This window comes from Chiroxiphia lanceolata, chromosome 9, assembly GCF_009829145.1.
Source record: "Chiroxiphia lanceolata isolate bChiLan1 chromosome 9, bChiLan1.pri, whole genome shotgun sequence".
Lineage (NCBI taxonomy): Eukaryota > Metazoa > Chordata > Aves > Passeriformes > Pipridae > Chiroxiphia > Chiroxiphia lanceolata.
In genome coordinates this window covers 21,593,292-21,609,112 of record NC_045645.1, presented here as the reverse complement: position 1 = coordinate 21,609,112, position 15,821 = coordinate 21,593,292, and the positions used below count along the sequence as shown (strand labels likewise).

Genomic DNA, 15,821 nt, shown 5'->3' with positions numbered 1-15,821 from the left:
GAGGCACGTGGCACATCAGCAAACCCTTAGAAATGTTTCACTGCAATCTCAGCAGCAGAACAGAAGCAAAGTGCCAACCTTTTCTGGGGTTAATTTCATAAGTTCCATGTTCTCCATGCTGTGACGACGTCCAGCTCTCGGTCTGGTACCTTCAAGAGAGAATCAAGTTCATCTTTTTATCATCAAAATTTATGATAAATAAATTTATTTATTTATCATAATACAGCTGTGGCTGTACTCATCTAAGGTCCAAGGCACAGCAATTCTGACTTCCAAAACAGTGCAGGTAAGTATATCAGCAGAGAATAACTAACCACTAGTAAAAGCAGCTTACAAAACCCACCCAAATCTAAGCTACCTAAGTTGCTTTCATAGGACATGAGAGAAGGACCATGGACCTTTGAACAGAGGAACAGTGAATGGACTGGGTTCTGCTGTAACCTCAGTGTTGCTAAGATGGCAGGAAGAGAAAAGACAGGATTTGACAGCAAACATATACATCTCCCACATTAAAAAAGGGAGGGGAAGACACGGACACAATAAGAAACACCATCTGAAGAAACTAAGCAGTAACCAGTGATTCACAATGTAAATCCTCCAGAAAAGGAGGTGCTGAAGGGGTCCAATACTGCAAAAACAACTGTCTTTTGCTGGTGGGGGAGAAAACCAAGCAAACCTGCACACCAGTGTGGTCAGTAAAGAACACAACACTCTTTCAGAATTCTTTGTTTGAAAGTATTGCAGAAAGAGGCACATACCATTGAAACTGTTTTCTACCACATGGCTTTCTGACATCATGGAGTTGTTTGTACTGTAGCTTAATCCAAGAACCATTTGAAGATCTGAGAGATTAAGTCTGGCAGTGAGTTCTCCACTTCTGTCTCCTACCTTCAAGCAAATAAAAGAAGCAGTTATATTACCTTAAGTACACACATGAAAGTGTAGAGCAATCCTTGTCCCCTAGATTTCTGACAGAAAAAGGCTGAAAAGGTTTTCCTGCTTGAATACTGAGAGAACCATGTTTTTTAATGAAGTACCTGACAACTAACAGGTACATAAAGCCTAAAATAACCTCTAATAGGCTACTCAACTTGGATTCCATGATGACATTATGAAAGGTGACACTAGAACTAAGCAAGCTGCAGTGAGATGGGGCTGAAGTGATGTGGAATTAACTATCTCTGCCTTCAAAATGCATTCCATTACTCAAAATCAAATGCATGGATACACCTCCATAAAACCACTGTGTAAGTGAGAGCAAAAGCCAACAGCCAACAGTGGGAGTATGCAAATCATACCTCTCTTGAAATTTCCAGGTGCCTTTCTGCAAAGTGGATAGCTTGGTCATGGTTTCCCAGAGCAGTATATGCGTTCCCTAAACTCCAGCAGGCTCTTCCTTCACCAATTCTGAAAAGCACACACACATTTTCAGTTACACCTTTACTCGCTGAACACCAGGGGTCAGGTTTGCACAGCACTGCCACAGTAAGATCGCTGTGCCAAGAAAAAGGGAGGCTGTCATCAGAGACCGTTCCAACACCAACACATTAGGTATTGTATTTAAAGAAGTGTGATCTAGGTATTACCATAAATATGAACAAATCTAATCACAATTTTAAGCTCACAGCAAACAAGTCACTCAGTTTTGCAAGCACGGAACATTGTATAACCTACTTTGCTTGTCCTCATATTGCATGCCTTATTATTCTTCCTATATTCTGCTTATTGAGAATATGTACATTGTAGAATATGTACATTTAAATAATGTAAAAACTTTTAGTTGTACCCAACATTATAAAAAAGGCCTTAGAAATCATGACTGTAATATAAACATTACTTGCTACTGTGTTATTTTCCTTTCCCTACCCCCTCCCATATTATTAATTTGTGGACAAGTTGGAGACAGATTTTTATGAAAGTATGCAAAATTATTATAATGGAGTCATGAAAGAGAGATCTGCTTTTTCTTTCCTTAATTTACAGAGGCAGTGCTGACAGGAGAAGATGTAGAGACAGTCACTCATCAATTGGTCTTTCATCTCAGACTCATTAACTGCAATACCTTCATGAGGAACTTTGGTTTTCCATATGAAAACCAGAACCCAGCATTGTAGGGAATTCACATTAATTCAGCTCTCACATACAGAACAATGACAGCAGAGCTGGAGGTAACAGGATTTGTTGTGTCACACATACATGAAACAGTGTCTTAGGGCTTACTTATCATTTAATTCCTGAGCAATCACCAGGTGTTTCAGATGATAATCGATGGCTTTCTCGTAGTCCTGGAGCAGAGTGTACGTGTTCCCGAGGCTGTAGCAGGCCTGTGCTTCCACGGCTCTGTCCTTCAGCTGCCGAGCCAGCTGCAGTGTCCTCCTGGAAGAAAGGGTTAGTCACCTCAAAAATCACTGCAAGGAACACCTTTCAAGAGTATCCCTGCACAACTAAAAATCAGTTACACAACTTAAACAAATTAGGAAACCTGGTTGGCAAATTATTGGCTAATAAATTACTTGCTATATTGTAAACTCTTACACTCTTAGACTTGTAAACTCTTGCATTGCCCTTCTAAAAGTATTTCCATCTATTTCATTCAAGGGCAGGCTGATCCCTCAAACAGCATCTTTTAATCTTAATTTATTGCTTCATGAATAATTTGTAGGAGTTTCCCTGACAGTATGCAAATTGACACAGGTCAGTACCAGTGTTCCAATAACGACTTGCCCATCAGCAGGAGCAAGGCAGGGCTATACTCACCAAGCCAGCCTGGCCCTGCTGGGCAAGAAGAATTCAAGTGCTAAGAGGAATCTGCTCTGTACTGAGGCTTTTTTCCCTTTCAAAAAGAACAGGTAAGCTCTGAGATCCAAGTAAGATGCTAATAACACCTGTACTGTATCTTTGCCAAGCTTTTACCTTCCCAAGTACAGCAACAACTCTTTAGTGGTGCAGAGATCAAGAAAAAAGCCTGGATTAAAAATACAGACTCAAGATGTAAATTTGTGTTGCCATGCACCACCTCTCTCAGCTACTGAGCACACCCAAGGCAGCCACTCAACTCAGGGTAGGAAAGTTACTCAGATCCTTCCAGAACTCACCAAGAGCCAAGACAGTAATGCCTGGTTCTAGAATAAATGAGAACAAATGCCTAGGAACAGAAAGATGACTGTCTACAGTGCTGAGAGGAATCTATTTAGAGTAACAAAAGAGTTAAAAAACAACAAAAAAAATATTAATCCCTTGATTAAAAGAATCAGAATAGTTAAACAGCTAGGAAAAAATATTTTTGCCAGACAAATAGAAGTTTTTTTCCTAAGTATATGTTCAAGAGATGGCTATTCTACAGAGAGCTACAGTACCAGGCACAACAAGTAAACTGTACAAGAAGTATAAACTGTATTTAGAAGTAGTCAACTAACTTGTAGTATTCTGAAGCAGTTTCAAATTCCCCCAGGAATATGTAGGCGTTTCCAAGGTTGCTGTATGCTCTTCTTTCCGCTGATCTATCACCAAATTCTTTTGCAATTAGGAGACGCTTAAAAATGTGAAATAATTGCATTATTTACTCCATTTTATACTTTGTAACATACATTTGCATACAGAAATGCACATGAAAAAAATGCATTCTTTAGGTCAGCAATGCTTGATAAGAACAGCCAAACTTGAACTTCTGCCATTAAGATTTAAAACCTGCATTAAAAAGCTTGCAAGTAAGATCCAACACAACATGTGTACTAAAGGCCAGGAGCAATCAGTGACATTTTGCTAGAACAGAAATCCTTATTAGCACATGTTGTACCTGTTCATGGGCTAAAACTGCACTCCTGAAGTTGCCCAGAAGATAGTGTGTGTTTCCCAAATTTCCAAAGGCACGTCCTTGTGCTGCTCTGTCACCCAGCTCTGTTACTATTGTCAGATTTTCCCTGTTTTGGGGGAAAGTGAGGAGAAGAATAGTGACTTTTAAGAGGTTTTTTTTTCCTCACGTTCATTTTCACACCATGGATCTGAGTAGGAAACATTTCCTGTGAAGTACTGAACTCCACTGCATTCTTACTCAAACCAGTGTGCTCACCTCTAGTTACATATACAAGTATAACAAGGTCCTGTCAACTCAGCCTGGTCTGAAGAGCACTACTGGTTTCTAACCTAAGGGAAGGACTTGTGAGGTGCACTAAAAATGAGGGCATAACAAAAACCAGTGCACTCTGCCATTGAAAACAACAAATTCACAGGTACCTCAGTTCTGCATAGAAGTGTTCCACAGTTTAGCTCATGATGCTACAAATCTCCCATATTCTAATGAACTACATGATCATATCCTCCCAATCCCCAACATTTACTTACTCATAATAATTTGCAGCTTTTTGTAAAGCATTTTTCACATCATCTGGAAGGTCCCCTGGATCGTGAGTCCCCGCACTAGCTACGTTTTTCCCCTTAGAGTGATACACATTTCCCAGATTATACAGTGCTCTTGCTTCTCCAACCTAAACCAAAAGTAAGACAAGGCATTAAAATTTCATGCTTCAAAGTCTTTTGTCACAACAATTATTTGTACAATCCATAGATAGGAAAAAAATTTGTTAACTACTCATCAAGACACACTCTGCCCATTCTGAACATGCTCTTACCATCCACCCAGTCATACCCCTCAATCCAATTGTTTTGCATACTACTTCCTTTTGAGGTGCAAGAGACAGAATAATTCCTGAGGTCACTCACCATTAAAAATTAAATTAAGAACAAACAAACTCACCACAACACAGGATAATATTTAACCTGGATCTGTAGCTTTCCAGGTGCAAACAATTATATTACAACTAATAGAGTCTTACTGTCTAGAAGAAATAATTGAATATTCAGTATTTATTTCCCTCTGAAAGGTGGCACACTCCTTACCAGTACAACAGCATTCAGGAATGTGTGTTAGCAGTTTACTTCCAGATTCCCACACAATTCTTACCTTATCATTAAGCTCTCTGGAAATATCCAGATGTCTTTGACAGCAAACGATAGCTTCTTCAAAATTCCCAAGTACCTTTAAGGTGTTGCCCAGATTCCCACTCGCTTTAGCTTCTCCCAGTAGATCTCCAATTGTCCTAAAATTGCAGAAATTAAGTACCCAGGAAATAGTGTACAACTTGAAACCAAGCAGATGATCGATGTATGGCAGACAATTACATGAATTTATGATCATCTGCTTAACATTTTTTAAAAGTTCATGTCTTTTATGAAGAGAACAGAGAGAAAATTCTTAATGATGATGTTGAAAGACAGTCCCAATATTAGAAACAGAGATTTAACTGTGTCTGCATTTTACTTGACTGTCATAGTCTCCTGTTACTTTCAAGACACACCAGTCTCCCAGAAAGCTCAGAGGCACCAGGACATTGCTAGATGCTAAATGAGACTAAGGCAAGAGACTGCCACTGAACCACTGACTTGTACCTGGGGGATAACACAACAAATTCTCACAAGGTCACAGCACTTGAGCAGGCTAAGGCAGGGGGAAGAATAGATTTATGCCTAAATTGAGGTTAAGTACATTAGGTGCCTGTGTCTTTTAATGGATCTATACCAAATCAGTAAAACTCAGATGCATAAATAGCATATGAAATGCACAGGGGTTTGGATTTCACAATATTACACTATGAGTTTCACACAGATAAACATTAATAGGTTCTGTCCAGCAAACAAGAGAGCAGTTTAACATTCTGGAGAACCAGAAAGACTGAGTTTTAGAAACAGGAAAGGGTAAAGAAAGGGTGGATTTAAAGAAGCCACTTAATTATCCACAACCCTGGTGAGGCCTCTGTCCTAGGATTATGGTGCTAGACCAAGTATTAGCTGCCAGGTTAGAGGCCAAGCAACTGACCTGCCAGACCCCCAGCCCTCTGCCACCACCATGTTCACTCATTAGCCAGTATTAATAGTAGGGTTTGGCAGGAAAAGGAGCAGCCAGCTGCTCATCTCTATGGGAATGGGATGACATGGAGAACATGGTTAAGGACACAAGATTACCTTGCAAGAGTTAAATCATGGTGGTGGTATTCCAAGGCCTTTGCATATTCATGCAGGTAGAAATAGGCATTGCCCAGCTGGCTGTAAATAGCACTCAGGGTACGTAAATCTTCAGTCCCAACCTGGACAGCGGCTTCAAAGAACGACACACCAGCCCGGCAATCTCCTGCTTTGCACAGGCGCTCACCTTCCAGAGCCAGCTCCAGGCAGGAAGCCTCCATCCTGCACAATGGAAACAAGCAAACAGTCACTCAAATGCAGTACTTTGTCCATCACCTGAGTTCTGAAGAGGGTCTTTTACTCACAGAGCTTCTATTTGTTTAGGAAAGGGAGTCAGCCCCACAGTACAACCAATGAGCTCTGCATTATAATATTACAGAAACTTGGGCTGAAACGGGAGTTGCAACTTCAATGGTGATGAGCAAACTTAACATTACAACAAAGAGCTTCAACTTGTTTTCTTTCTTTTGCAGTCTGAGGGAGGAAATCACTGCTTTGTCCATATATAGCACCAGTAGGATTAAAAAATGCAGTTTTCACCATCTAGACAAACATAAGCACTTTAATTTTTAGGCTGATACGATAGTTACCTGCAAATTGTTTTAAGAAAAAAATTCAATTAGAATATTCTGTGTGTCAAAAACCATGACTAATTTTCCCTAAATTGTTTCCTTTGTAATTCAATATTCCTTGGCACTTCATTTCTTATATTAGCACTGCTATGAAAATTCTCAGTGTAAGAAAAAATACCTAGATTCAATTAATGACAAAATGTACGTCAATGCAAGTTACCTCACTGATACACCACCATTCCAGAACCCACTGGAATACTGCTTATTATTATCAACAAATAATTGTGTAGTTAAACAGGTACGAAACACCGCAGTCATGGATGAATTTGCAGAAGATTACATTTTGAACAATGAATGAAGAAGCTGATAGAGAACTACAGTGACAAAACCCATTCACGTGCCACTGTGAATTCAGGTGTACAAAAGTAGTAAGTGTCAATGATTATATACAAACATTTCCTACTTTCCAGTTGTGGGATGCAAGGGAGGTAGGGGAGAGGAGGAAAAGGGAGATGATAATTTCAGGTCTCAGTCTCGAAGCAAGATGGTTCTCTAGCTTTTGCAAGATACATGCATTTTAAAAAGCTTGCAAAAATGTCATCATGCTATTTTTTAAAAGATTTTTTTACAAAAAAAAAACTCTGTAAGAGACATTCTGTAATTGTTTTAAAAGCGCGTCCTAATATTGCCAAAAAGTGGACAATTAAATGCTGGCTTTTTCAATTGTTATTTTAATGGCAACACCATTAAAATGTTTTGACAAGACATAGTGATGAAGTATTTAACGTACCTGAAATATTTACAATTCCTTATTTTCCTAAACTGGAAGAAAACAGATCATACAGAATTCTTTTCAGATCTGAGTAAGAAGAATATATATTTGAAAAATCCAGAGACTTCCCAGAGATCTAGAAGAATTTGGATCGTAAGTACAATAAGCTACCAACACAAACAGTACCATACCTGCTGGTCTTCGACATTCCACAACTTAAGCACAACGAGATGACAGACATAATTAGCTTTTGCAATGAAAAGCACTGAGTGCTCGGTAGTTGGTAAAGGTGCCAACAGCAAAAGGTAGAGCAGGCATGAAGTTCTTGCCAGGTCCAACTTCTCAGGTTGGATATCCATAACACATGCAGTATCTTAGGTTTGGAAACTCTTCTCAGAGAAGTTAAAGCATTCCTACAACACACCACCTGGTTTTCACTACACTGTGCATGTGTTGAAGGAAAGACAGAAAAAGGCAGAAATGATTAAGTGCAGTTAAGTACCAGGCAGGAATGATTACACCATCAGCAACTGAAGGTTTAGGACTTAAAACACATCATTGGGTAATCTTAATCCTATCCACAGAGGTTCTCTCCGGGCACCTCATGTTAAATGACATGTCCAATTAGAGTGATGGCTAGAAAATATGGTGCTTCTCAGTGCAAAGATTTAGACCATTACACAGCCACACTCAGTCCTTTAGATTTTTAGCTTGAACGGCTAAAATGGGCAGAACTTTCAGCAAAATGTGTGTGTGACATAACAGTCAAAATGCTACACTGGACTCCACTTCTGTAAGTGAATTTATTCCACAAAAAAAAAAGTAATCATGTTTTGACTTGCAACTGTGATGCATCAGCCACATATTCAATGGAGAAAAGGCAAAGTTAAAAAAGGTACAAGGCCAACGTCAGAGAGTGCTGTGCTCCAGGAACTCCCCTGACAGACTGCATTCATCTCATTTCACACACCCCAAAGACTCTAAATGCCAAGGCAGCATTACCATTTTCTCAGGGAACTTGAAACATAATCGTTTGACTTTGCAACCCTAAACTCAATATAGCTCGTGAAAATGAAAGATCTGGGTCCTTTCATACACAACACAAATAACTAAGAAGCAAAAGGCTTATACCCAGACTGATGAAAATCAGCTGTTATTACAGAGTGTTTCAATTCAACCTGAATTACAGGAAGTAAATGAAAATGGGAACTAGTAATTGTATGAGTAAAAAAGGAACTCAAAATTTAACATTACTCTTAAGCCCAACTCTAGAAAGGTTGTGTTAACAGGTTGCTAGAATCTGTACAGCCAATTAAACTTTAATTCCATTTGGATCCATTCTTACTGACCTACCATTTCAGTTGCCTGCACCCAATATTAATATTTTATTCATGTTATATAAGAGCTATGATATCATTCAGTTATTTTAAAAGTTTGCTAGGCTTATCCATCAAGTACAAAACTGGACTCAGAAGGGGTTTGGTTTTGGTTTGGATTTTCTTTTTTCTTCCCCTCCTCTATTTAAAAGGACTTATGCAAATGAACACTTTTTTTGTTTTGCTGGGGTTTTTTTAAGATTTACATAGGTGTTCTCCACCTGTCACTACTAATGGTTAAACAGCATGTTGGCAGACCAGACAGAGCTAGGCTATCAATGTTTTAAGAAGTCATTAAATAGTTACAAGGAGAATATGACATTACTTTCTCTGCTCCCAGGGCTGAATTGAATTATTTACTCAACACCCAATGGCCAAACAAAAGATACATTGAATCCCCAGAGAGGAGAAGAGAACAAGGCCCATTCATCTTGGTACTTCTAATGAAATCCTGTTCCTGCTGAACAGGATAACCTTCCCCTAGATATTACTGTGGAACTGCTCACACAGGGCTTCATTTTGTTATTCTGTTTATAGCTGCCTGGACCTGTTCTCTGAAAGGCTGGCATCTTCTCAGTAATTTCTCATTTGTAAAACTACCTCATCCTTATCTGTCCCTTCTAAGCTTTTCCTCTTGCCTGGCTCCCTTTTTTTTTCCCCTTGTTCTTCTCTGACCTCCTTCACATTCTCATTTAAACCTTTACACTTACAAGAATATAAACCCTAAACATATTGCCTCCCCCCTAACCTCCCTGGTATTTTCTCCCATTTTGGAGTCTCCCTCCCTTCAGCTGTTCCCATCTTACAATAAAATCAGAAAACTGCTAAGAAGTAAGGCAAGAGAAGAAGGCACTAAGACTCATTGATTACTACAATCTCTAAAGACAATTTAGTTTTAGTCAGTTCAATTCCCAGCAAGAGGATTTTTTGTTCTTGAGGGGGAACAAGGTTGACATCAATTTGCCAAGAAACACATGACACACCTGGACACAAACCAAACCCCCCTATTATATCTCTTTAGTTGAGGTGCACAGCATTACTAACCCCACAGCATCCTGTAATAAAGCTCACACACCATTCCTGACTCCTGCACTTACTCTTGGCTCCCACATGGAATGCAGGAGCCTCCACACTGACCACTCCAAACAGCTTCACCCCCACTGAACACTGGTTCCCTCCAACTACGCTGGGTGGCAAAGTCAGAAACAAACAACACACACACCAAGAAACACACACCTGGTTTTTGGGTTCTTTTGCTCCAATCAAGATAAAAGCAGTGACAAGTTTTTGGTGTGTAAATTTAATAGGCCAAGCCAAGCAAGTCCTACAAATATTCACCCCGTAGATCATTTATTAGCCCCGTTTAGTAGCATTAGCATTTTATTTTCAGTCACGGAACAACAAAAGAATAAAAAACAGTGTCCTTCCACCAGCATAAGCATTTTTATAGCTGCTAAAGTGATACTGGTCAAGTACTGTGGGGAGAAAGAAACAGCTTGGACAGTCAGAAACAGACCCACAGTAAAGCCTTTCCTTAGGAGCGGGCCACCAGCTTCTTTTAAAATCAGTTGTAATGGATTGCCAAAAAGGAGACACCAGTCAGAGCCAAATGAGCCTGGGAACATACCTGTGATTAAAAAATTTTTAAAACTGGTAACACCCCCTCCCCCCTGTAATTTATGACCTACTATTTCCTGCATTAAATTTTAAACTACAACCTAATAAATATTCCAAATTAAATTTTAAATATTAAAAAATTAAAAATTAATTACGATGATTGAATTAAATCATCATAAAGTTCCAGTTCAATATACTGAATTAATTTGCAGTTTCTCTAAATTTTAGAAAAGTTTAATATTTTTAAAATTAAAAGTATTATGGCATGACTTTTTTAAATGTCAATCAGATTACAGTTCTTAGAGAAAGGTTTAGTAAGGCCATTAATATTTTATTGATAATATTTTTAATTGGTACCATTCAAGTCTGTACTAAAATATAGCATAAAGCAGTAAGACATTTTGCCCTGACTGTGCTTGCCAATTTTTTCAGAGTTATTTTGGACTTGTCAATTTAAATGAGACAATTGGCCATAACGTTTTTTTAATCCATTTACTTCTATAATAGTACCCTGAACAGCTCCTGCTTTCATTAAAAAGTGAGCAAGGATCTTCTGTGGTTATCTGGGGAGGACCAAGAGCATCAGCAACAGTGTGGGGACACGTCAGAGGAGAGCTGGGAGGAAGGAATGTTAAAGAAACACATAGCACAGAAGAAACATCATGCTCACACACTTAGGGATTCCTGCTGTCTAAGCCACACTATAAAGATTTTAGCAAAATAAAGAGAGCAGACAGTAAATTACAGGTTTTTTCTAATTTTTCTCCTTACTGACCATGAAAAAGCTCCTCATGCTGGCTGCATTGCTAACTAGAACACTGTACTTCTAAGAGATGGAAGACAAGACCAACCTAACAGCAATGTAACACTGTCAGAACATTTTCAGAATTAAATCTAAGCATGTGCTGTCTTACAAAAACAGGTAGAGCCTCACTGCTGTTAGCCAGCTATAAAAAAGCCTCTAAAGCAAGAATGACCAGGTTGGGAGTTGAATCATGCTTTTTATTTCTTTTTAAAACAACCATTCCGGTGTTCCAGTGTCCTTTCCTGTTGAATGAGCTGCAAGATTTACCCTTCCAAACCCATGCACTACACAATGCTTCTGTTGTTCAGGGTCATTAGAGTGAGCCTGCAATGCCAACACGTTGCCCCACATCTGTAAAGGGGATTCAGAAGAAAAATTATAAAAGCTCTCAGAAGGAAACTCACATCTCCTCTTCACTTGCAATAACAGTACTTTTTAGTCCAAAGTTTCAAAGCAGTTTCCATCTATCCATCAAATCTCTTCATTTTAAGCGAGGAAAACACCAGTCTAGGTGACAGTGCGTCTAAAAATTCATTGTTTAAAGAAGTAATGATGGGATAAGTACAGAGAACTGCAGCAGACAAAACTTAACAATTTGCATAGGCAGTCCACAGCCAGAAGAAGAGGGAGCAGGTACTACCCTGCAGGGATCATACTTCATATCATTCTACCCAAAATACAAAGAAATACAGACAATTATGTACTATTTGCTACCATGCACAGTTCCAGTACTATACAATCACACAACTATATTAATATAATCTCCTACACAGCAAATGTAAATTTTCATTGCCCAAAAATCAAGAAAAGAAAAAAGTGGTTCAGTTCCAATAACTGAGATATCAAACTATTTGCTGCAACTTGTTTAGTTTTCTGTTATTAAGAGCACTTATTCATCCACAGTAAAATTAGCACCGTCTTACCTGTATCGCACGTGGAAGGAGCGATCCTCGCGCATGCTTATCCAAGCATTACTGTCCTCCATGGAGCTGCATTATCAGCAGGGAAAGTAACACCGTCCTCTAGTAGGGTAAGTACTTCACTACAGAGAATTGTTGTCAGAATACCATTCCAGTTAGTATATTAAGAAGTTGGAGTAAAGATATCCTAAGCTTCTGTAGAAAAACTCTTCTTTATTACCAAGGTTAGGAGGTCACTGTCAGACACATCTCACACCTTCAGAAATGTTCATGTCCTTTCATCTGTGGCCCTTTAGCTCCACTCAGTTTCTGCAAAGGGAACACAAGATGCTTGGCTTGAAGTCTCATACTCAGTTAATAACTCATAACCATTTGCAGCTGATGTAAAAGCATAACACTGCTCCTACCAAGCAGGAAACGTCAATCAAGAACTGAAAGGCAGAGCCAAAGCCTTCTACGTACATACGGCAATTCCTGTAGGCAAGTGAGAAAGCAAAGGAGGTTTAACAAAACCCAACATTCTCTCTTCTTTTGGAAACTCTGAATAATTTACCCTTGTTAGTATTCTTTGGCCTCATGAAGTTCCAAGCAAAAAGCTTAAAGGATGAAAGCTACAGAATGAAAGGCATACTACAGAATAGATCACAAAGTGCTTTACATAGAAACAGTGCTGCTGAAACCCAGATAATCAGCTCAAGGCCCTCTGCAGTGAGAACCAGAAGGCAGAACCCCATCTGGAGATCATTCATGTTGGAGACTGTCCCACTTGGAATACTACGAGCACAGCAGCCAGCAAAGGTTTAAGATCTATTCTCTTTTCCCCTCCCCGCTCCCCAGAGTAAAGGGGGGAGGTATGGGGACTTGGGAGGTGAGAGGTGGTGTGTTTACACTGGCTTGCCATTCCAAAATGCTGCAGCATTGTGATATGAGCTCCAAACTCTGCTTCAAAGGGATTGCAGCAGCCAACAGGTAGACATCAGACATGTTTAGTCTGGCTGGGAAAAGATTAACAGAAAAGAAACTCTGTATTCAAAAGTCTACCCACTTTTAAACATATTTTTAGTAGAGACAGTGACATATTTATTGCTCAGTACTAATATTACCTTCCTTTGCAAGTAAACATATAGTTGTGTAACTCACAAATGCATATTTCATCAGGAGACTGCAGAGGTGTCAAAAGACAAGAACAGAGCTCAGATTCAGAGCTGTCAACAGAAGAAAATGCAACCCTCTATATTTAATTGTCAATGTAGGCCATGCCTTTTCCTCTCATTAGTTTTATCAAGTACCAGCTTTACTTCCCTTTCCCATCATACTCTACCTTCACAGCAGCCCTCAAACAGACTATCCACATTCTTCCAGTTAAACAATTATTTTGCCCTTCCACGCTCATCACTAGAATTATTTGGCATCAACAAGTGGGTGTGGGTGTATTTTTGCAATTATGAAGTGTGACACCTCCAGTTTACCATACCATTGCAACCCACAAACTGGGCAGTCCATGTTACAGGTATTTACTCTCCGGAAGTTTGTCCGGGCCTCACATCAGATAACTCACACAGGCAGATGGCTATAAGCCACCCAGTCTGCAGCAACCATCCATAAGCATTCCTGCTGCCAACTTTAATTAAAAAAACAAAGTTATACTTAAAAGTACATCAGAACACCTGCATTTATTTAAATATCAGTTATTTTTAGCAGTACATGCCACATCACCTGTCTATAGCTTCACTGTATCTGAGCTACACTTCTGTCCTCATACTTAAGCTCATCCTCTGACTGATGCCACCATCTCCCACCAGCTGGAAGCACCACTCCTGCTTCCTTGCCTCCTTACTGGCCATACAGCACATTCCTAGACTTGGGAGGGTGATATGGACACACCCACATTGGCCAACACATCATCATCACATATCCAACAAAAATTACTGGGTCTGCTCTTCATAGCTCGCTTCTTCACCCGTAAGTCATTAGGATGCCAATGACTGCTCCAGCCAGGCCAACGTGTAATCAGTAAGCAAACTTAAAGCATATTAATTAAGTGATTAATTCAAAATTCAGAAGGTGGAAGTCAAACACTTCCACAGATGGTATCTCTCAGATGTAAACTGGCCTTGGAAGGATTGTGCTACAGCAAATTAAGCCTTGCTCTTTCAACTGATGCACCTGAACTACTGAGAAACTGCTGAGAGTATCTGAGTAACCAGCCTCACCTGAGCTGATGATCAACACGGGATTGACTCAGGGGGCACAGGACTTCAGCAGAAGAGCCAAGTGAACTAACAGGCATCAGCATCTATGCTGTCAGCATAACTAACAATGAAACAGGTTTTCTCCTAAACTTGCATTTTTAATTAAAATTTCATGTAGATTGGAAAAAAATCACTTTGGAAGAAGTTACAGAAGAAACCAAGACACTTCCATCTTTAAATCTGACCAGTACGCTTCAAGTTCTTGACAGCAGTAAAACATTAGTAGTAATTTCTTTCCCAAAAGCCTGTATGCAAGCTAATAGTCCTGGTTACTGCAACTTCCAGACAAGCATTTCCCGTTTTAAGGCATTTTCCATTTCAGCAACAATTTATTACATACTATGAATTTTATCACTATGGCAGACAATCACTTTAATCAGTTTGTAGTTCTTAGTTACACTAAAGGTCTATGACAGATCCATTCATTTTAACTTCTGGCAGGAAACTGTTTTTCTGGACAGGTCCAACTTCATCAGCAAGCACCAGAAAGCCAATACTGCTATTTATTAGCAGTCTACAGAGCCAAGAATCACAATACAGTGGGAGAGGAAGATGATTTTTACCCCTTGCATCGCCTTAAAATGGTACCTTTCTGCACTTTCGTTTGCTCCTTCCCTCAACCCACACCTTCCTTTTTGGAGCTTGTCAGATGGTTAAAAGCATTGCTTTGCTTATCCTCAGTCACATGGCTGGCAAGCTGACAGATCCTGACTGGTCACTTGGGGGCTGAGCAGTTCCATTCTTTCTGCCTTTCCCAAAACGAGACGACCAAGTCATGCCTTCTCTACCCATCTGCTACTTCTCACAAAGCTACGGGAAAGGAGCACCAGCCAAGTGAAGTCATCTCCGACTGAGAGAATCAAAAGCTACAAGAGGAAAGTACAGACTGAGGCAGATCAATTGCATAAATTGTATTTCCTTAGAAAAACTAACAACAGATATTTGTTGTTCCATGATTAAGGTGAATTTCCCAAGGGTGAACTAAGTTTGAGTTTCCTTTTGGGAAGATGCTATAACATGTGCGAGGAAAAGAAAAAAGAAAAAGGAAAAGAAGCTCGAACTGGATTATCTGAAAACAAAACAGAGCTTTGTATACCCTGTGGAGGAAGACAGAGACTACACAACAACGAAAAAACCCAACAGTTCCATTACTGAAATAGAGATTAGCTTGTCTCCAGACCTTCAAAATATGAAAGAGCATAGAACAAGGAACACTCAGAAATAGAACGTTCTCTATTTTAATCTTCAATGCTGTTCAAGGATATTTTTAAAATTTACCTGAATACATACGCCTAAAATAAGCCACCCAAAAAATCTTCAAAAATTCCATATCAAGTATTGTATTTACATAGCAAACAGCCTCATCATTAGCATTTCTGCAGTAATACATATTCCCCAGTGAATGAACTTTAAAGCAAATGTTTGCCACGCTGGGAAAAAAACCTATTTTTTCCAAACCTTGAGCACAGTACAAGTGATTAGTCATGAG

General features: G+C 39.4%; 1 protein-coding gene across 6 annotated transcripts in view; it reads right to left on the bottom strand.

The window, feature by feature from the left end:
• GPSM2 (G protein signaling modulator 2) overlaps positions 1–15,821 on the bottom strand; it is a 35,433-nt gene that overhangs the window by 5,516 nt on the left and 14,096 nt on the right. For 3 of the 6 annotated variants that reach the window (XM_032696019.1, XM_032696015.1, XM_032696018.1), the window contains 11 exons: positions 12,301–12,389; positions 12,084–12,202; positions 6,019–6,240; positions 4,961–5,096; positions 4,342–4,484; positions 3,797–3,920; positions 3,417–3,532; positions 2,221–2,376; positions 1,299–1,407; positions 759–888; positions 79–149 (listed from right to left, as the gene is read on the bottom strand). In XM_032696019.1, the coding sequence (XP_032551910.1) occupies positions 79–149; positions 759–888; positions 1,299–1,407; positions 2,221–2,376; positions 3,417–3,532; positions 3,797–3,920; positions 4,342–4,484; positions 4,961–5,096; positions 6,019–6,240; positions 12,084–12,145 (1,269 nt within the window). In that variant the 5' untranslated portion in view covers positions 12,146–12,202; positions 12,301–12,389. Of the gene's footprint in view, positions 1–78; positions 150–758; positions 889–1,298; positions 1,408–2,220; positions 2,377–3,416; positions 3,533–3,796; positions 3,921–4,341; positions 4,485–4,960; positions 5,097–6,018; positions 6,241–12,083; positions 12,390–15,821 lie in introns of all 6 variants that reach the window. The other 3 variants (XM_032696016.1, XM_032696020.1, XM_032696014.1) reach the window with 1 other exon arrangement.